General features: G+C 36.3%; 1 protein-coding gene across 1 annotated transcript in view; it reads right to left on the bottom strand.

Moving 5' to 3' along the window:
- LOC103462895 (CUB and sushi domain-containing protein 1) overlaps positions 1-21,991 on the bottom strand; it is a 221,121-nt gene extending 199,130 nt beyond the window's left edge. The window contains exons 1-4 of the mRNA XM_017303877.1: positions 21,868-21,991; positions 19,722-19,929; positions 5,221-5,333; positions 2,308-2,385 (exon numbers count right to left, since the gene is read on the bottom strand). Of these exons, the coding sequence (XP_017159366.1) occupies positions 2,308-2,385; positions 5,221-5,333; positions 19,722-19,929; positions 21,868-21,991 (523 nt within the window). The remainder of the gene's footprint in view (positions 1-2,307; positions 2,386-5,220; positions 5,334-19,721; positions 19,930-21,867) is intronic.
- Positions 21,992-23,018: the final 1,027 nt, after the last annotated feature.

A 23,018-nucleotide genomic window follows, 5' to 3' on the forward strand; every position in this document is an offset into this window, starting at 1 on the left:
CTCAACAGAAGTGACAGACTGCAGCATTAACCCTCATAAAATAAGCTGAATTTGAAACTGTGAGTAATGGAAGAAGTAAAGAAAAGAGTGTGTGAGCGTGTGTGTGTGCGTGTGTGTGTGTGTTTGTGATCAAATAAGGTTTTCAAGGTAAGAGCTTTCAAGGTACTCTTAAGGTGCCCGTTGGATGAGGAGAGCAATGTGTGAAGTGCGGTAACATCACATGCTTTCCTCTGCCGACTTCTTCTTGCTGCCTCTTATCCATTTGCCTTCTCTCTTCTTCACCTTCTCGTTGCTCAAAAGGTCAATCTACCTTAGAGATGAAGTACGCAGCCATGTATTTACCACATGTGTCGTGTGTATTTAAGACACAAGATCACTATAATATTCTAATGCCAAAGAGAACTTATCTCGCGAGGCTTTTTTCTCACAAAGCTCTACCTGGGATGTTGTTTGATCTTGTAATTTTTAATTTGAAGTGGTCATTCATTTAAGTGGACTGTAGAGCGGCACCATGTTGCCTGAGTACCCCGAAGAAGACCCTTATTATAAATCACACTCTCGCAGTGATGATTCATTATAGCTCTAGGTCATTGTCTGGAGAGTAAAAATCCTTAATCATAATCTTTCAGCCTCTCTAATTATGAAACATCCACACAATGAGATAACATTCCTGTTAAGGAAGGTACGAACAAAAGAAGTTGCTTTTAAATTAAATATGTTATATTATCTTACTGTTCAGTCTTTAATTTTAATGTTGCTACATTACATTGTGTTTTAGTGCAGCTTGGGCCTCCACCAATTAAACTTTTTAAGGATTTTTTTTCATATAAGGCCCTTTTTAAACATTTAGCTCTCTTTGTGCTTATATCAAACTGTGCTTTAATATAAGTAAGAGGCTGCTGGAGACATTCTTTTAGATTATGATTCATAAGCACTCGATTCTCTAGACAGATAAAACTCATTACCGTCATCTTGTGTTTCTTTATAATGATTATGTATTGCACAAAGACCGTAAAGTTTCCACTGCAGAGTCATTATATTGCCGCTGGGAGAGACGCGCCGCACAAAAAGAGGTGTTCAAAAACCAGTTCAAAATCAGAAGTTGACCTGACTTTAGGCCTTATTAACTTTGCATGGATATATGCTCTGGTAATCCCACCATACCAATATGTAAGTCTTTTTGCTTTGGGATCCATTCTCAAAGCCACATATTTCTTTTTATTATTGCACAAAGTTAAATTAAAGCTTAATGATTCCCCAGGTTGCTCAGTTAACTGACATTACCATCATTTTTTTCAGATCCACACAATGATTATAGATAAGAAAGTACAATCGATATTGGACAAGTGGAGTAAGACTTAAGTTGCTTTAGAGAAGGACATACGCAGTAAAAATCTGGACCAATGGGTGCAATACAACTCATAGATCTCATGGGTGTATCGACATTTCATGTAATATAAATATTCCCTTGTGAAACATCATGAAATCAGATAATAAAGCATATAAATAATGGTATATTGTGTTTTATGTATTGTATTTGTGTATTGTTCAAATGAATAGCAATAAAATTAATTTATTCAGGTTACTAAAAAATTTGTCTAAGGCAAGCAAATAGAAGAGAATTTTTCAAAATATAAATGTTGCGTAAACAGCTAAAATGGGGTATTTAGTTTTTAATAAAACAGTGTGTGATTATATGTTTGTTTGCATCAGACTGTCTGAATTTTGAAGGACTTGACCTAGACATTTGAAGCATTAACACAAATAATATTAAGCTGTGACTTATGCTATGCATGTGTCTCATAGTTTATCCACTGAATCAATTTGTGTTTATGTAAAATATGAGTGAACAAAACATACATTTTGGTTTTGCACTAAGAGAATACTTTTATCAGCATTTGTCGATTTAAAGCAAAATCTTTTTCTCATAAGTGCATTTGTTGCTTATCAAAATGTAATCAAAGGCTACATGAAAACTTCCCTGTCTGGTTTTTGGTAGCTGGCATGGAGCTACTGAAAAGCAGGAATTTTAACAGCTCGGTTTCTTTTCTGATTGAGAAAAACGCAATACTTCTTGCTCTAGCACAAATAATAAAAAATATAAAATGGCTCCTAATTCTTATCTCAAAGAAGGTCAACTTCTCTGAAAAATAGATGAAATCTCAGGCTCTGGCACATGAAAGATGAATGCACCTTGTGTTGTTTTCCGCACACTATGTGCGTGTTGCCAGGTCTGTTTCAAGTTGAGTAATTTATAACAGTATCCAATATCACACATAATAATATTGGCGATAATAGAGTACTTACAGACGGCATTTTTGTGACTGGAGTCTTTGCTGGGCATCATCTTTACCCCTCTGGACTTCAACTCTATGGCTTTCTTCACTGCAGAGACAAGAAGAAAAGGGGGTTATACGGTTAATTATAAATCATACTCCATTAAACTTTAATTGCTGTACGTCTTTTTCCTACACCACTTTTCTTTACCCCCAGGGTGCCATTTGCTGCATTTCACCAATGTATAATAATCCCGTCTTATGATCAATGTCATATCTAGCATACAGTTTATACTGTGGTGGTAAAATGTGAAAAGCATAAAAGGAAAATATAAAAATCAATTAAAAAAACAAGGAAAAGTCAGTAGAAAAAGTGGGAAAGGAGCATCATTGAAATTTATTCCATCTATTTTATCTTAAGTGGCACCACTGCAGAGGATAACAGAAGAAATCTGTGTAACAACCAAACTACATTCCACTGAGAGACAGGCTTGGCATGAAAACACATCTCACTCTCTCTTCCTCTCCCTCTCTTGCTCTCACTCTCTGTTTTCTACACGCACACGCACACACACACACGCACACACACACATAAAGAAAAGCACCGATGGCAAGAGCAACAGACCGATAGCTAAGAAAAAGAGAGAGCGCGTAAAGAGAACAAGCCTAGAAAGGACATCAGTTAGCCTGAAAGACAGACAGGATTTGGTTCATCTGGTTACATGTGATAGGTGTAACCAATTAAACCTAACCAGGAACATGCACTTTTGAATGCTAATGCCAAACTATAACATTATTATATAACAATAAAAAGTTTAGCAAGTCCTGTGATTTAGGACATCCAGCCTTCATTTAATGCTCTCAACACAGAGTAATTAATTTAACCATAATATGCCACGCTTTATTATTATTTTAACATGTTAAAGTTATGATGCAATAATGTCAAAAGCAAAAGGCATAGCCCCATTCTGTAATTCCTTTTTTCCTTTTTTTTTTGCATTTTTGTCACACTTCAGTGTTTCAGAACATCAAACAAATTTAAATATTAGTCAAAACAAAATACAGTTTTTAATTAAGGTGTTTATTCTTAAGGGGAGAAAAATCCAAACCTATTATCTAAACTGAAGAGCTGTCTGTTTTGTTTTAACAAATATGTTGAAAAAACAAAACAAAAAAAAATTGTTTTGTTTTTGTTTATTTTTTAAATACAAGCCTGTCGCGATAAACGATTAATCAATTAATCGGATGATAAATTAAACCTATCGACCTCATTTTAATTAATGGCTTTATCATCTCTTCCTGTCTTTTTTTCTTTCTGTTGATGACACTGAATGAAAAAAGGCTAAACTCCGGTGCTCTTCCTTAGTGTAATGTCCAGCGCACACTACACGAGTTGTTGGCGGACTGTCGGCCCATTTTCAAAACCTGACAGAAATCCTAGGTATAACGGTTCGATCGGGTTCCTCGTGCCGTGTGGTGTCCAGCCACACGGGCACAAAATAATGGCTACAAGTCCAGTTAACTAAAACCAGGCATTAATCAATGCTTTACTAGAATCTACCTGTGATGCATGTGGCTAGATTCAGCGTAAAGTCCTGACTGGATGAAAGTCATTATAACCTATTTATGTCACGTTAACGAAAAACAGCTGAAAACCTACCGGGTTTATCAACTGCGGTAGCAGTTTGGCTCCAACTCCTCCCCTTGTCATTTCTATATTCTTTGCACGAAATGTTGAATAAATATTAATGTTGTTTCCACATATCATCTCCAATGTCCGCTGGACTTCGGGTTGCGCCTTGTCAGCTGTTTGGGATTCCCCTCGTAATTTCCCCTCAGAAAGCGCGAAGGAGAATCCGCGCTTTCTGATTGGCTACCTGTCACATTCAGCGTAAAGCTCACAGTCGGGGAAAACCCCTGATTTAGATCGGAGCAGCCACGATGATCCACCGGTAACACACCACACACTACAGGATGATCGGTTACGAAATCACCAGCGACCAACGTTCTAAGATTGCCATTAGGGGAAAATAGGGGCAAAAAAATTGTGTAGTATGAACTACTGCATTAGGTAGTTGGATGTGCCCATCTTCTCTATTTAAATCTCGTGATTGCTGAAGGGCAATATAGTACACAGATTTCATATCTGCACTCTTTTGGTTGAATGCAGTATTTATTTCCACTTTGGCTTTATGTTGTTTAGTTTTTATTCAAGTATGTTTTTTGTTAATGGAGACAGAATCCATTTTATTTTTGTTTTTGGTTGTTTTGTTTATTTAGTTTATTAGTTCCAGTGTTATGTGTTCTTTTGAAAATAAAGTGYATCTATCTATGGCAGGAAATCGCATGCATTATTAGTCATTTCCATTAAATCAGTGTCAAAAGGTCTCAATACAATATTATTGTTTATCGCAATAATTGTTTTGACAATTCATCGCTCTGCAAAATTTGTTATCATGACAGGCCTAACTGCAGCTGTAAAAGTTATTCCTTTATATATACCTTGAATATGCTATAGTCAAATAATGTTGGAAGAGAAGTTTTTAACAGTGTGGAATTAAAAATATGTTAATGTTTATTTAAACTAACCTTAAAAACGCTTGTGTTTTCATGGTAACAAAAAGGTTACTGCAGCATATCTGAGAGAAAACCTGCCGCATATGTGAAGGATGTGATGCAACAGATTGGTAAATATTCTGCTACTGAAGTTTAAGACTTGCTAATGGCACTTGGATTAAGCACATATTAAATTAAATTTATAATACATCATACCGTCAATATACTGTACATTTTCTAACTAATTATTTGTAGTTCTTAATACTTAACTAAATCTAACTACTTAAAATGTTTTTGTTTTTTTAAAGATTACATTTTTGTGCCCCTCTCCTTGCACACCAAGAAGTTCAAAAACCGACATCATAAAAATTAAAAAAGTTTAACATACCTTGATACTGAGCACTAAATCCTTTTCTTCTGTGATTGCTGTCTGAGGTGAAATGTATCCGAAGCCAGTTTTTATTCGATATCACTGGTGAGGGAAGAGTTGTACCTGTCAGCCTGGAAGAATACAAATATAATAATTTGGAATTAAAAACAAAGCAAAATCCCTTGTGGTCAACAGAAGCAAAGTTAAAATTCATTTAATTAATATCTGGAATTAAACAGAATTTTGTGAAAAACTGTAATTTTTCAGAATACAGAACAAGATGAGAAAAAGGGAAACAAAACCTTTAAAAACAAGACTTAAGCTTTTCCACAAAATCCACCTCTTGGACACAAAAGCACAGCCCTTATATTCTGCAATGTATAGAAAATATGTCTTTGTTGTGCAGCGTGGTTCGACCGTTTCCTATAATGGTGAATGTGATGCAAAAGCTTAGACAGAAGAATAAACCCTCCTTGAAGGTAGGGGTGGAAGCTAAGAGGTCTGAGTTTCGAATGAAAAAACATCTCCAAATAGTTCAACTCTTGGTACAAAGGAAAGCACACAGAGTGCAGAAAAATGGTTGGAGGAAAGAACTGCCACGTAATTACAGATTGCACCGTTATAGATCTAAGAAGTATCGACTACTGCTGTGAAAAATGTCCTCAATTTATATGCTTCGCAAACAGCAGGAGACACAGTAATCAGGAATCAGAACAGAAAGGGGAATTCTGTCACATGAAAGTCCTTTACTGTCAGCACATCCATCAGTGTATCGAAAGTGTGCACACCCCTGTTAGGTATTTCAAGTTTATGGGATGTGGAAAAACTGAAACCTGATAAATCAACACTAATCATTTTCTGCTTTCATTTAGAAATATTTCGTCCACATTCAAACTTCAAAACGAAAGAAAGAAAATAATAAAAATACCAAGCTGCAATAGCCCGGTAGCACAACTATTCACATATTTACTTTGTTTTATTCACATTTTAATTTAGTTTAATCTTCCTGGGTCCACCCTTAGCATCATCCAGACTGATTCTGATTAGCCTGAAAAGCATCTATTTGGCTTTCCTCACAGGCTCATACTGACATTTGCTCATTTACATTATTTATGCGCTCAGGGAGGCTGCCAAGAAGCCAAAGAACAAAGCAATGGTTGTACTCCATATGTGTTGACAATCTCTTGATTTCTTTGGATGTTTTGACTTAGATGCAATCATGAACAGCTCGAAATACCAATCAGTTTTTACCCAACGCTTGTGGCTATCTGACAGAAAGCTGAAGATGAGGAAGGATTTCATTTTTCAGCACTACAGTGATTTCAAGCATACATCCAGTTCAACAAAGAAAGGACTTTATCAAAAGAAGATCAACGTTTTGGAACAACTGAGCCTGGCTCCGGAAAAAATCTGATGGGAAACTGTGGGGTCGGCTATTTACAAGAGCTTCAACAACATTTGGAAAGTCGAATGGGTGAATAGGGCCAAGTCAAGATGTGGTATGGTCATAGAATCCTGCCAAAGAAAAATTGAATGAAAAGTGCTTGAGCAAAAGGTGTGAAAAAATCAGCAACCAGGTTAATCCAGCATTTGACATATTTGTTCAAAGAAGTTAAAATTATTTGTTGAAGTGTGCTTTCATGTCATTGCAATATCCAGTTGTTACCTTTGGAGAGTATGAACTTCAAAACAAAAAAATTAAAGACAACAAGAAAGGAGAAAAATGAAGAATATGTTTTGTGTGTGAAGTCACACTTTCASCGGCTCTCTTTATTATTTATGAAATCTTTTTGAGAGAAAACACAAAATCTGGAACAGTTTATTTTTAGAGTTTCTGGTCAATTTATGTGTGGAAACCACAATGTGTTTTATGGATGCATTGCTATAAAAAATAACCTATAACAACGGGAACCACTGACAAAAAAAAAGTGTTTTCCTTATTTTCAGATTCTGGCAAATGTGTCACTCTTGCTTTCATGACAGTAAACTATATTTCACATGTCACATTTGTCTGTAAATACCCACTTAAAGATCAAGCAACTTTGACAAAAGTGTATACATTTTCATTAAGTAGTAACACGTGTATTTCCCTTTTCTGTTCCACAGCAGTGTCACGGCTATATATCAGGAGAGGGAGTTGAGTTGAATTCTAATAGAATGTCTGCCTACACTTTATTTCATAAGTATTGAAATATTTACTTATTTAACTTTGGAAGAAGACATAAATAACCAGCAGCTATTTTTCTTTGTAGCAGAACAGCTCAAACTGTTCCATATGAAGCATATCTACAGGAAGTTGGAGCAGATGGAAGTCAGGAGACGCCGGCATCAACACAATCAATAGGAGAGGTTGCAGAGGACATATAATTAGATTTGCTAGGGTCTGTTTAATGGTCTTTTTGACATGCTCCTGCCAATCACTGTGGGAAAGAGCATAATGAGAAGCAGCCTGAAAGGAAGTGAATCATGGCCACAATTTGTAAAAGACAACGCTGAGAAGTCAAGAAATAAACTAGAAAGAATTTAAAAACTAACATCTTAAATTTCCAATAATACTAGAAGCATGCACTGACGCTTCTTTAAAAGATTAATGTGATATAACTGATGTTCTTGATCTAAATTTAAAAACAATATTGAATTTAATTAAATAAAAATCTAAATACACAGATTGGTAATTAAAATTGCTTGCCTTTTATCACATTATGCCAAACCTGGCATATCCATGTTTTTGTTTGTGTTTTTTTTGCAAGAATCAAAACTGATAATCTGCTTTCATGACTTTCTAGTTTGCCTGATAGGTTTTAAAAACAGAATGCAACTTTGACCAGACTTAATAAAGTGACAGGACATTTTTCTTGCACTCCCTGAAAAGTAAAGTTTTTGGGGGGAATGCAAAGTTTCTGTCCAGCAGCAATGATAGGCTCAAACAAAACAAAACAAGCAAACAAAAACAAAACAATTTGGTTCAATTTTACTTATTTTTAGCTGCGTGTAGAAATTTATTGTTGGCTCAAGAAAAAAAAAATGTTTGTATGAATGTGCAATACGTGTGTGGAAGTAACCTGAGTGACAAAATTAGAAAGAATATTTATAGAAATATTCTATAAATAGAACCCAAAAATGATAAATGCAAAAAAATAATAAAAGTTTGGAAATATAAACATTCTTTGTAGAGCAACTTTAAATAATCAAGACAACTAACAATGATTATAACCATATTTGTAACCATATTTCACAAATAACTTTACACTCAATCTTCTATGTTCAAAGGGCTGTTTATGATCCTTTTAAAGATTTTTGATACAATATAAAGCTGTGTGTTTTTAATAGTCTATAATGTTGCTAAACTGATTTTTCACATTACAAATTCGTCGATCCAAAGTCTTAAACCTCACTCCAGGAAGAAAATGGCTTCTCATGCACTTGATATTTATCAGATAAATTATAGAATTTTACAGTTATCCCCTTTACACTTTTTTGTATTATTTTTATGTATTATCAAAGGAAAAGAGCTAACTCAAAAGTTCTGTAGATGAGATAAAAGGAGGAAAAAAATGATAAGTGTGTAGCCTTCAGTATGTGCATGTATTACATCAGCTTTAGCCCTCTGCACGTTTTGTTACTAAAGGCAACCTTAGCAATAGTAACAAAAATAAAAGAAGAGGGGGAAATGGTGCACTAAGGGAAGAGGAGACATGATGTAAGAGAAAAAAAAGAAAAGGTTCTACCGACCGCCCTAAAGTAAAAAAAGCAACTACAGTTACGCTTTAATGTGCTGCAAGTATAACGAGTGGACAGGAAAAAAAAGAGTAAGGAGGGAAAGAAACAAATGAGGAAAACTTAAAGGAGCAAAATAGGAGAGAGAGGCGGTAAAATGGCGAAAAGATGAACCATGAGCATATCTAAAACAAAGTTACCCGGTTTTGTCACTGTGACAACATTTAGGTGTAGATTTGAAATGAACATCAAATTGATCCACCAGCAGTCTTTACAACCATGTGTGTTGAAATACATCAGTTTTGAGAAGATAAAGAAAAGCAAGGAGAACTGATAGGGCCAAATATCTCATTCAAAGTCCAATAAAAACATAATAATCTGGAAAGTCTTGAAGTCCACATCTGCTCTCCATCTAATCTGAATGAGTTATTTTGTAATAGAGTATATTTTTTATGGTCTCTAAATGTAAAATAAAAAATATGTTTAGAGACTTATTTTTTATGGTTATGTCTTTTCCAGCAAAGCTGTAGCAAATGGCAGTTGAATGAAGCGATAACTATGCGGTCACAAATCCTATTTGTGAAAAATGTTTAATATATATGCTGCTTTACTTTATTTGTATTTTAAGCACCTGGTGTTGAAAAATCACTTTAAATCATACATTGAAAACTGGTTGTTTTAAAGTCATAAAATGGAAAATAATTCAAGTACAACCCTTTTTGCAAGGTACTGTATATCCTTGTTCTGTGCTAAACTGCATAAACAAAATCCTTGCACATTTAAGGAGTGACACTTTTATGTGTCACAAGAAGCCAATAGATTTCTTTCATAGGCTTGTTTACCCATAAGTGCACTTATTTAGTTCAAATAAGACCTTGAAAATGGCCTTTGTTTTTCCTTCTGAAACGTTTATTTCCCAGACATGGTCCAATCTGTTTGCCATAAAGAAACAAGGAGGCTTCCATGTCCTTTGTTTGCTGTGAGTAAGACAGCGTTGCACTCCTCACTATTCAGACACATCACAAAATAATTTAACATGTGGAATCTATATGTTGTCACTATGTATGTCTACATTTTCTTCGTATACAAGTTAATTTGCTGTTCTCTTTAGAAATCGACTGTATATATATGTATGTAAATAGTAGAGGGAAAAAATACTCTCAAAAATGTTTTCCTCAAACATAAGAGTGTAACAGTTTCAACATGCACGTTAAATTAAATGTTATTTTTGCCTACATGATTTTAGGAAAACTGATAGTGGTGCATTAGCTGTACATATTTATTCCTCAAACCAGTTATATCCTGGTGCACTTGTTACTTTTTGACCCTGATTATGTGATATCTTTCTCATAATTACTACGTTGGGCATCCAAACTAATGAGGGAGTAATTTAAATGCTACTGTAGACAAAAATGGAGTGGTGGAAAGGGCAAGGAGAAAATGAAGAGAATTGGTTATGACATGTTGATGGATGATGTAGCTTTGCTAAATGAAATAGATAAAGTCATTATGTGAAAAGATCAGCAAGATGGGGAAGCGATTTATAGGGAAAAACAAAAACTCCTGCATTTGGTCCTTGATTTCCATTATCTAGGCTAGCTCCCAAACATTTGACAGTGGAGGTAGAAAAAGACAAGAAGTTAGACAGAAACAGGAAAAAGGAATGACACTGACAGAGGGGGAAAAAAGAGCAGATGAGGGATGAAGAGAGAAAAAGACTGATTAAGGAAAGAAAGACGAGAGACACATTGAATGGAAATGAAACACACTACTGAGCAGGATTCGGGTGGCAGCAGAGATGGACAGGAGAGCAAAGACATGAAGGACAAGGTTGAAAAAAAATCTACAGCCATTTCTATCTGTCAAGAGAAGGAGAGCTTGTCAAAATCAGAGACAAGGCCTGAAAAATACAGACAGAGAAAAACAGACTGACGGATGAAACACACGTGAGAGGAGGTGATGGGGGAAGGGAGTAACTTACATGATCGAGAGTAGAGATGTTACTTAGTAGCTGTGAGCAGAGGTCAAAAGTGATAAAAGAGGAGACGAAAAGGGAAGCCTAAACAAGGAACGGCATTGCTAATGCCGACTGCCCCGAACAGAGATAAGTGAGAAGGAAAGTGAAGTTGGAAAGAGACAAGTGATGGTAAACAGGTAAGGAATGAATAAGGGAAAACAAAAAAAACAGCAAGAACTTGAACTGTTAGGTGACAAAAAATTGAATTGAAAAGTATTTCATGGTTTGACATTGCATTCATATTAATAGTAATGTTAAATGTCAAACTGAATTATACTTTAGCATAAATACAGACAATTATGTGAATAAATTAGGACTGCTTTCACCTTGTGTGCTCTCCTAACATATTTTAAATCTTATATCAAATGTAGTAATATAAAATCCAAAGAAAACATCCTTTTTTAAAATGATGTGGAAAATCTAGTAAAAAAGGAAATCAAGTTGGACAGGCACATTTATTATCTTTAAATAGCTTTTAAAAAACAGGCTCAACACATCAGCTGCGCATAATTATGACATAATTACTCAGCAATTAGAAAGTTGTCTGGCCTGTTTAAACCTTTGACCTATAGTGTGGCGTGCTCCTGACTGTGAAGTGAGAGTAAACATCATGGTGAGGTCAAAAGAGCTTCAAAAAGAAGCCTGATTATGAGTGTGAAGGCTGTTCAAAACAAATGGTGACAGTTTGGCTGACAAAGTAAGCTCATCCTAAAAGCAGATGGAAAGATGCTAAAAGACGTTTCTGGTTGTTGCCACTGTTGATATGAAGGTACCTGCCTCTGCAATGATAATCTTTACTCTCCATGAAAGACATGAAGGCCAGACTAAAGATTTAATGTGAAGACAACATGTGAGTAAAAGACAATTAATCAAAACTGAACCTTGCAACATGACAATGATTCAAACCCAACCAGCAAATCTACCTGGAACTGGCTGAGAAAAAAAGTAATTGAAAGTTCTGGGCGGAGTCAAATCCCAGATCCTGATTCCTTTGAGATGCTGTAGAGCAGGGGTGTCAAAGTCCAGTCCTCGAGGGCCGGTGTCCTGCAACTTTTAGAAGTGCCTCTGCTGCACCACACCTGAATAGAATAATTAAGTCATTAGCAAGGCTCTGGAGAACTGAGGAGGTAATTAAGCCATTTGATTCAGGTGTTTTGTACCTGTGGCACATCTAAAAACTGCAGGACAGCGGCCCTTCAGGACTGGAGTTTGACACCCCTGCTGTAGAGTAACTTGGAATAGGCTGCACATGCAAGAGGCATCAAATACCATCAAATACCTCACAGCTATAAGTGAGAATTGAGGAAACTGTGTTTAGATCAATGTCAGAGGGGGGTAGATGGCTGACAAAAGTGTTTCACTGAAGTTATTTAAAGCAAAAGCTGTTATACTAGCGGTGATTCAGCTAGTAGAATGATATACTTGTTAGCGTTAATTACTAAAACCAGGTTAATTTTTGGTGTTAACATGTAAAATAAAATTGGCTTCCTCTATACAAAAATATATTTTTAAAATTTACACATCAATTTCTTATTGTTTCTTTTTTAAGTGCATATTTAATAGAGTTTCCTAAGTTTGTGGCATGACTCAACATGATCTGAACATTCATAATTATTCAATAAGTGATCATAAAGGCCCAGGTTTCAACATTGCTCTTATCTACTCAAAGTACATTATCTAAAAAAGAATGGACCAGAATTACCACTCAAACAATTATAAGCTTATGTAGTTCAAAGTAATTAATTTTAATTTGAAATATAAAGCAAGCCCAGTCCAAATCCACTGACACTCATTTTAGTCTAATTCAAGCTTATCTTCTGTTTAAAGAATCATTTAAGATAAAATAGAAATCGTATTCCACCAGACATTTCAGCAGATAAAAAAGTGTAAGGAAAAACTGTGAAACTCTATAAGATTTTGAGTTTGTTGCAATTCTCAATCTTAAGAAAGTAAGAGGCAACAGCGGAGAAGGAAAACTCCACTTTCAGCGGGACGAACTCTCCAGAAGAACCAGGATCAGGATGGGGAGGGAGAGAGAGAGAGAGACGTAGAGAGAGCAGGTGTCATGGACCGCGGGAAGCAAACGGAAAAATCATGAAATGCAATGAAACAATGGGTTTAGACACCAAGGCAGGGAGGGACAATGAGAAAGAAACTAGATGATCTTGAGGCGAAGAGGAACAGCTATAGAAGAACGCAAGAAGAAAAACCGAGGGAGAGAGTAATTAACACAAGGGACAATTAAGACTCAAAGAAACTACACATTAAAGGGAAAAACAACAACACCGATGTAAGAGAACTAAATCCAATTGCACAAAGAACACAACAGAAGAATAATAATAAAAAAAAACACAAATCAATGAACTCCCCTGGCAACACCTTTCTATTTAATAACAGTGACAACATGAACTGAATATGGCAAGACCTATAAACCAGAATCGGCCTAAAACACCAACACAAATGAAAACCATGACACAAATTCACGAGAGAAGTCATTGTTAGACTAAAGCCAGAGAAAATGCAAGACCACAAGAGAGGAGTAGAAGCAGAGAAACAAACAGTCAAGAAACAAACAGAACAAAGGTTATAAAATGCACATTTCTGTACAAACGCAAAAGCTCTCCATTGTAACGCTGTCAGCTGTCTGCTGAAACACGAGCACAAAGAGAAAGACATACAGTTCTACCATTGGGGTGCAGTTTCTGCGTCCATAACCTCCCAACTGGCTTCAGCTCCTGGCTGTACGTTTCGCAGCCTTGTTTCATTGTTACACTTATTGCTAGTCCCTGTAGATATTCACGGCTATAAAATGACAAAACATAGCTCCATAAAAATAAATGACTGGATGCAAGTCAGAAAAGTTAAAAGACATTATCCACAACAGATAGCTGTTTGTTTCAAGTGTTCAAAGCAAAACTGGGCTACAAAGCTACTTTTAATCTCGTAATACACCCACGCATTTACACAGAAACACACACACACACGTGCATCCACGCGCACACAACACACACAGGCAGTAAACATGATTTAAAATGTAAATGTAATAACAGGACAAGTGTTGCAAGAAGAAGAAACGAGTAAAAGAGGACTGGTGGTAGCACAAAGGAGGAGGGGAGATAAAAAGAGGAGAACTAAAAAAGGAAACAGCAGGAGAGGATGAGAAAGCTAAGGATCTAAAGGGAGCAGTGAAATGAGATGTAACAGAAGAACAAGAGGGGAGAGCAAATGGGAAAACAGACAAGATGCATGACACAGAGTGAAAATGTCTAAGCCCGTCTCTTTGGCAAAGCTTGGCTGGATCTGGCATGGAAGTCCCAGCAGATGGACAAGGTTACTCTAAATGTGCTGTCGGACCGTCTCTGAGCTCCTTAAACTCAATGTAAATATGAGCTCTGTTCATACGGTTAGCATTCTTACAATCGCACATGGCCTCCGAGGGTCAGTATTTACTGAGCGTGATCACATTACTCAGTTTAGTTTCTTTATTCTTCTAGTTTTCCCTTAAGCTTCTCATGGACCAGGAACAGGCATTGACCATAAATGTTCTGGTGATATTTTATGAGCAACTGGCGGTCTACTTCAGGGTAGCTAGACCCAGATCTCTGAGTCTTCTGGAATATATCTGAGGTATATGCTAAATCTACGCCTCAGGGAAAATATGATGGTTGTAGATGAATAGTGATAGTGCTAACATTCCAACATGTTTCATTGTAAGCTCATTTGAAGAGTTATTTACAATATTTCTAGAATCACTGATGAACACAAAGAAAGATGGAAATTAGTTTTCACTATGATCACAAACATTATTTCACAATAACAGGTTACAGAACCACATTCAGAAGTTTAAAACTATAACTGTTTGATAGAAATGGCATCCCACTCTCTAGTTTTATAAAGTGTAAATAAGTCGGCCTCTTTTATATGTATATAATTTTTAGCCATGATTAAATGTAGAAAGCCTCCGGTTACATATTTGCATAAATATATGCAGTGTGAATTTCGAGGAAATAGGGATGAAAAACAAATATGAAACTTGACAAGCAAAGATGCAGCTTGGTTTTTCTATTAATGTAAAACTCAACAATTACTGAAGTAAAGCAACTACAATCTGTTTCACCTGCTGCATTAGTCATAGAGTCAAAACCAAAACAAACCACTTGAATACCAAGGTAAAGAGAAGAGATGTTCCTCACTGGCAAAGAATGATGTTAAGGTAAATAAAGAAAAGGTTGGACTGTAAATAACACAAAACAACCTGCATAAGCAGATAAAAAAAGAAGAAGAAAGTTCAGGGCTTCGAGGAGAGAACCTCAAACTCCTGCTTCTTCTACTGTGGATAAAATAAAAAGCTTGTTCAGTTTGCAGCTTTGCTTCAAGATGGTCAAAAGAGAGAAACAGAAGTGCATGGTGGTTCATGGCGTGTTTTCAAAAACTGCATTCAGAATTCACAGGCAAATGATGAGGAAATATCAAAAACCCATGTGCTGGAAAATCTTTCAACACCCTGACATTGTGAAGTAGCAAGGTCCTCTAAAGCTATTCATTAAGGGAATTTACAACTAGACTATATTACAACAAAATTTATGAGAAACAAAACTAGGGGGGTGGGGGGGGATCCCATTAACACTGTGAAACCTATCTATTTATGAACATTTGATCAGATTTAACAAAACAAAAATTTAACAAAAACAAAAATCTGAATAAGTTAGTGAATAGAAAGGGGGAACTCTATGATTCTTCCTGTCTGTTTGTAATTCATGTAAAGCACTTTGAATTGCCTTGTTCCTGAAAATGTGCTATCTAAATAAAATTGCCTTGCCTTACCTTACCTTTTCTTAAATCAAACACAATCTATGTCTCTATGAAAGTCTGGCCTATATAAATCATAATCCATTGCAGCAATTTAACGAAATGTCAGAACTAAGAAACATGTTTAAAAAAATAATAAAAAATCCAATTAATGCAGGTATCATTATGGAACAGAAAAGAGGGATAAAATACGAAACGAAGCCAGTCATTCAAGTGAGTATTTGAGCAAACAAAGGATTCTTTCAGTACAAGAAATTGACAGTAACAGTAATACTCTGCCTTGAAATCATGAAAGGGAAGAGCACGAGGAGACAAGAAGGAGAAGAGCAAAGACGAGGTATAGCCAGGGGGAGTGCTGCAAGAGCTTAGGGTATGGCAAAATATTGGAAAGGTTAACAAAAAAGAATGGAAACTAAGGTGATAGGTAGAAGTTGTTGTACAGAGACAAAGGATCTGGGTTCCTGAGGCTCTAAACATCAGATATAGTTTATTTTTTATTGAAACTTATATGAGCTTCTAATGATACAATTTGGATAAGTTGACAAGGAAGCAACCAGAAAACAGCTTACACTATACACTATTATTGCATTCCATGCAATAATGAAAATATTATCATGCTATTTTAAAAGTAAAAAAAAAAAAAAAAAACACTATTATGTAACTACTGGCATGCTGTATGCTACAATCTTTTTGTTTTTGTATTTCAATTTTTGCTTTTAGGAAAAACAAATTGTACTTTAAATTTGGCTTTGTTTTTGCCACTTCATGTTTAATTCAAGAGCCAATTTGTGTCGGGTAGGCAGTTGAATTTCAGCATCTCAACAAATGGCGCTCTTGAGGAATGTTGTTTGTATGCAGTAGTCACGACCAACCAAGAGCGGTTGAATGAAAGAAAACAAGCGATGACAGATTCACTTGTCACTGGCTGTCCATGACAGGGTCAGGATCGCTGGATCTTGACCTTGTCATGGAAAAGCACATTGATGTACGTGGGAAGCGAAAGCTGGCCTCTGTTGTCTTATCCTATAAGAGGTACTGCTGCCCAAATTGGCAAAGTATGTCTGCCGGACCTGATCAAAAGTGTCAGAACAGATGGACAAGAAAAAGCCAGATTTGGTGAGCCAGGGTCAGCTTTTCATCATGTGGATGACTTGGTCCTTGTGTGTCATTGACCTCCAAAAACACATGCTGGTGAAGCATGACCATGCATAAGGTAATTATCTATTGGTAAATCTTAGGTCCTGTCAGGCCTTTGTATTTTATTATGTTTCTAACAAACATTTTAAGTATATCTGCTCATTGCATATGGCCCTTTTAGTGAAACAATGTTGACTGCCAGGTACTGGAACCATCGTCCAAGGATGCCGTCAAGAAACCTTAGACGATGGCTTCAGAAATGAGTTGACTCCTTTAGAACATTTGTTAAAAATCTGTGAAGTCCCAACTCCAAACTCTAAATGATTTAAAGTATTCACTAATCGCAAATTGCAGTAAATCCTGAGGCATTTTGGGTCAGAAAGAAAACGTCAAGAGACATCAGGGCCAAACTTGAGCTAAATTTGTGCTAAACGTGGAAGTCAAGGTAGAAGAACTCTAAAACAGATGTTGGCACAAATACATCTATGTTTAGCTGAACGGGAATAAACATGAACTGCGATGAAGAAATGAGCCACAAAACTAGACACATAATTATTGAACTCATTAAAATCTCTTGTTTACCTGTTTGTGTCTAACAGAATATCAGAATACAAGGACAAAACTCCAAGAGCTAAATGTGGGTTTAAGGCACAACTTAAAGTTTTGAGCCCTGAGCGACATAAGGCAAGAGCCCCGAACCCAGTCTGCCAGGTCGTCTTTGGTTTTATGTTATGCGTGAGTGTTTGTCCGTTCACATATTTGTGGGTATGTGTATGTGACAGCTACGGCATCACGCCAACCCTGCCAGATTCTAGACAGGAACATGAAACAGGAAATTGCTTTTGGGACAACCAATCAGAAGAAGCCCCAAATAAACAGGAAAGACCTGTCAGAGTGGTCATGTCAGGTGTCAGTCATTTTTAAAATGGCCTGACCACATCTCTCAGTGAAATGTCTATCAACTTCTAATTCCTCCTGCGTGGAAAAGTGAACCACACATTGTATCAATATGTGCTAACAGGCTCTGGAAGACATCACTAATAGTTTGAGTTTTATATTTYATCTGCTTATAATTCAAATAATTCTGTTTTTGATACAAAATTTTACACACCTTTGTGCTGCATTGTCACTTAGGAACAATAGATTGATATTATGTTGGGTTTTTTTTTATTTAAAATGACCACAAAGGTAGCTCTATGTTGAGAGTAATCTGACTACCAAAGATTGAATCTTCTCCCTGTATTGCAGTGTGTGGCTGACAGGGGTTCTTTAATATTACACTGTCAGGACCAGGCTTTGTGTTTGAGTAGTTGAGTGTGTGTAATCTGTCAAAGTCTGGTGAAACGATCAACAGCTCACCCTGTCAGAGGGCCACTTAAGGCGTGACACACATCAAACATGCACACACATAAACACTATAGTATCGAGAGAATACGGTGGGTGATGTGCGCTGCTCTGTTTGTGACAGCGCTTAATGCACAATTATTCTCCTTTCCCTTTGTTTCCATTTACTGCTATTCTTCTCGACCAAGAGACCGATTTGTCTTTTGACAAATTCGTTTTTTTAAGATGGCACAAATCACAGACTATTTTTACATATGGAAGGCACTGGTCAAAGTCACAGGAGTAGAAATTTGTAATCTTTAAAATCMATTTTAGAGTTACATTCATAAAGGGCTTTAAGACAGAAAATGTAGAAAATGTGTTGCTGCAGATGTGTTGCATTCACTTGAAATACTAAGCTCTGAAAAAAAAAAACATACAGCAGCATTTGATCTGAATTACTGGATTGAAAACAATTTACACTTTCTGTTGCTTTGCTGTATTTTATTGATATTTTAGATAACTCGAGCTTTATTATTATATAACTTCAACTGAACACAATGCATGGTGGATGAATTATCTTTAAAGTAAGATAATTATGTTTTCTAGTCCAATGTTATCCAACAGAATGTGCATTTTTTGGTATTAGATAATTAACCAAAAGATATTTTATCACTTTAAAAATTGAGCAAAAGCTAACCCCAAAACCGCATAGAAAACCTTTTATCTACTRTSAGTCTTAAAGCAGATTTGGTCCAGGAGATCTGTTATTATCCAGGCCAACCATCCTTTTCTGCTYTTCGCTCACAGGATTTTCTCAGCGAGTTGAAATAGTGAAAACCCCACCATGCTTAAACATGAGCATGTCTCCTCGCTTCCACAGCCTGTTTCTGAGCCTTCGATGCACACGTGTGATATTCTGAGCAAAACCGATGTGAATTCCAGCAGTGCTCTAAATTCAAAAAGCAGAATGTGCTCTGAAGTGCCAATTTTCAAACTCGATCACAGAAAATGGCGGCGACAAACATGACAATTCATCACCTGCTCTATAGAACTAGAATAAATTAGGAAAATCAACACAACTCCTGTGCAGCTAATCAATGAGCAGTTATAGCTGTCTAACCCAACAACACTATTAGTTGTATTTTAATAACAAACACTCTTCAGAGTGTATGCGATTGAGAAAATTGAACTGAAAAGGCAACTATTCTTTTCACTGGTAAATTGTTGAAAAGAAGATTTTTTTTTTAAAGCTGCACCAAACCCATTCTTTCTGTTAGTACTATTCACTGTCATTTTTTGATTAATAGCAAAACATGTGTTAATATATACAGTAATTAACCTTCTAAATGTCAATGGTGTGTGTGTGCATCAATTTTCTCTCCATGTGTACAAAGCTCTCAGCATGTGCTGGGCAAGTCCTGTTGATTCCCACTAAGGCTCCCGTGTCCTTAACAACTCTTTCTTTTCCCCCTTTTCCCTCAGCACTGAAATTTGTCTACTTCAAGAGTCTTACCATATGCTCGGTGCTTCTGTCCCGCTGATTTCCAGAAAGTCATATTTGTCTTCTAATAGGAAGTCATTGAAAACAAGAGCGATCGTGTCCCCGGGTTCAGCGAGGATTGACCATGTGCAGTCCAGGTTGTTGTCGTACTCTGCTGGATATCCGGGGCTGGTGATTGAACCTGCGGTGCCTCGTAACGTGCCGCCACATGCTCCCTCCGCTGGTTAAAGATGAAAGACAGAAATAGAAAAATGACCATAGAAGAGGGAACTTGATAAAAAAGAACTTGCATCTTATACTGTAATGTAAAATGTTTGTTTTTAAGGGGAGCAGGTGTGTTACTGAATTTGTATTGTCGGTTTAACATGGCTTATTCATATCAAAATATTTTCAAACAATTGCTGAATCTTTGTAAGTAGTTTGCACATTCGAAGTATTTTTACCCAATTATTGCGCTGTACCAAAAAACATTATTTATCCCTCATTTCTTTCTATTTTATTTTTAAGGACCTGGTAATTCCTGTAAGCTGCTGACGTGACCTTGATATGAATTTATTCAGGCTTTCTGGAGATTAATGAGTTTTTTTTTTTGGACTTTGGCTGTAGCTGTATTTTTAGAAAAATGTTTTGTTTGGAAAAATCACCAGTATGTGAATTAATAAGCTCTTGATCTCAAATTTTCAGTTTTTTTATTTTAGAAATTGTGTGTAGGCTCTTTGTTTTGAGAACAAAGAGTCAGTAAGACACAATTTCTTCACATTCTYTCCAGTCTCCAAAAACAATAAAGATAACACAGATGTTTCAAAAGAAATGCAGTTTGTGTAAATGTCTGTCAATTTAAAAATTGTTTGCTTCTTTCTATTTTCTTTTTTTTTTTGCAAGATTACAATAATTGATATGTGTATTATGAATAATAAAGGCCAAAATTGTTCATATACCTGGCAGATTAAGATGTAAAACTATTTTCGTCCTAMCTAAATTTTGCTTTCTGATGAAAAATGAAACAGGCGTCTCTGAAGAAATAGAGTGCGCAGTAAAATGTTTTATTTGCATTCCATCAGAAAATGACTGGCTGAAAATTAAGCAARTTATAAAAATATACTCCAGGCATATATAATATAATTATATAATTATTTACAATAAACATGTTTTATCAGTCCATGTAGGTATTTGTGATATGCATATTAAGCACAGTGATATTGCAGTAACAATATATTTGTAATATGTTGTACAGCTCTATTTGCACAAACTAGGTRATTACCTAMAGGAAAAAAAACAATCGGGCATTCAGTAGTAGATCAGCTAAAGGGTGACAGGCATCAGTTGGATTTGATTTGATTTTCCTAAAGATGTATTTTACAGATATTACTCATCTGCTATAGATCTTTTCCTTCGTTTGTCCTCCAAAGGTTCAGTTGYTCCTTTCTGAGCACCCTGCACAATTTACTGGCAATAGCTGGACAGTGAATAAGTAAAAAAAAAAAAAAAAAAAAAAAAAACAGCTAAAATTTAAGTGAAACATTTCAGAAAGCTTGAAGTACTATTAATCTAAGCTACTTTAAAAATACTTGGTAACAAACTAGRACGACAGAGTGGTGGGTGGCTTAAAGCTTTTAGAGAATACTGTAACATGCTTGTGTATCTTGAAAAATATATTATTTTGCTCATTTTATTGGTTATTCASTGGCTTAAGCTCACATTTCTACTSAGGAACTGACCGATCTTGAACCAAATTACTTAACAATAACACTGCCTCCGTCTGATTCACATATGTGTTCTTGCCTGTSGAGTGCCAGGTTATTAATAGGGGTCTATGCTTGGGGATTTTGGGCTCCGTCCAGTTCATACTGCAGTTTGTAGAGTAATTGGAGTCAGACCTTTATGAGTTTTAAAGAACATCAATACACTGGGGCTTCTCATATTTCAGCTCATGACCTCATATTAAGCTCCTTCAGTTCTCATGACCTTCACTATATATCTTATTACTATACTTCCCCCAAAGTTTTATTTTACTTTTAAAACTAAAGATGCAGCTAGAGCAGAATTGATTCGGTCTCACTGAAAAACGTTTACCAGATTAACAGCAATCAATTTTCTCTCAGTTCGAAATCGGCAGCACTCTGGTGGTATTTTAAGTGGAAGGGTAGAATAAACATACCTCGACAAAACGGCGATGGGAAGTCCCACTGTGCTCCACTGCCAGGTGACACGATGCATGTGAGGGTACTGTGACCTTCCAGCACAAAACCCGACTCGCAGCTGTATCGGATCTTGTCTCCCATGTTGTATCTCGATCCATGGATAATTCCATTCGGAATAAGGCCAGGAGTGCCACACGTGTGGCTGGGCAGGACTAAAATGCAGAGGGGAAGAAAAAAAAAAAGAAAGTTAATGTTAAGAAATTAGCACCGCATTTTTCAGACTACAAGCTGCAACATTTTCCCCTACACTTTGAACTCTGTGGCTTATAACCCGGTGCTGCTTTTCTGTGGATTTTTCTTCAACCGCCAGGGGGGGCTCTTWAGCAGGAAGTCAAAATTAGAAATCAAAGAAGAAACGCAGGCCTCTGCTGCGTCCTTATGGAAAACTAAGAGCGGCGGAGACACCAGCGGCTTATATATATCCACTCCTCTCATACTTATAGCCCAGTGCATCATGTTTCCAGTTTTTTTTTCTTTTTTTTTTCTCCAGAACATTTGTAGCTGCGGTAGTCCGGTAGTCCGGAAAATAAGGTATTTCTTTAATAATAAATAATTTCTCACACCATCAGTAACCATCTTAAGAAAAATAAACTGATGTACTCAAACTGAAATACATTTTCCCAATGTAAGGTGGTAGGCAGTCAACTGCCTTCTTAATCATATTTCATCACCATTAAGCTATTCACGTTTTATAAAAAAAAACAACATAATGTAAAACAATCAACTTTTGTGTTTTAGATACAGATTTCTTTTGAACCTTAAATTTGTAATCAACAGCATAAACCTCCTTTTCCAGAGTTAAACCAGCTGAGACGGATCAAAAACCAAAACCAAGAGTCAGCATTGTAAAATACCAACGATAAGTGAGCATGGTTTTCTAGGATCCTAAAAATATGCCAAAGTCACTGCATGATATTTAGATGTCTGGCTGGCGTTTTGCCTCCGATGTGCATCTGTTGTTGCCCATTCTTAGATGACACAGCTAGCTCTACAGTGGGAGCTGCTACAGGCAGCTCATGGTCTAACTAGGCCAAAATCAACTGTGACTGTAGCCAACGCGTCTTAGCTCCACAGAAGGGCCAGATACACAGTGGCTGCAATACAACCT

The sequence above is a fragment of the Poecilia reticulata genome, linkage group LG3, assembly GCF_000633615.1.
Source record: "Poecilia reticulata strain Guanapo linkage group LG3, Guppy_female_1.0+MT, whole genome shotgun sequence".
In the NCBI taxonomy this organism is placed as follows: Eukaryota; Metazoa; Chordata; class Actinopteri; order Cyprinodontiformes; family Poeciliidae; genus Poecilia; species Poecilia reticulata.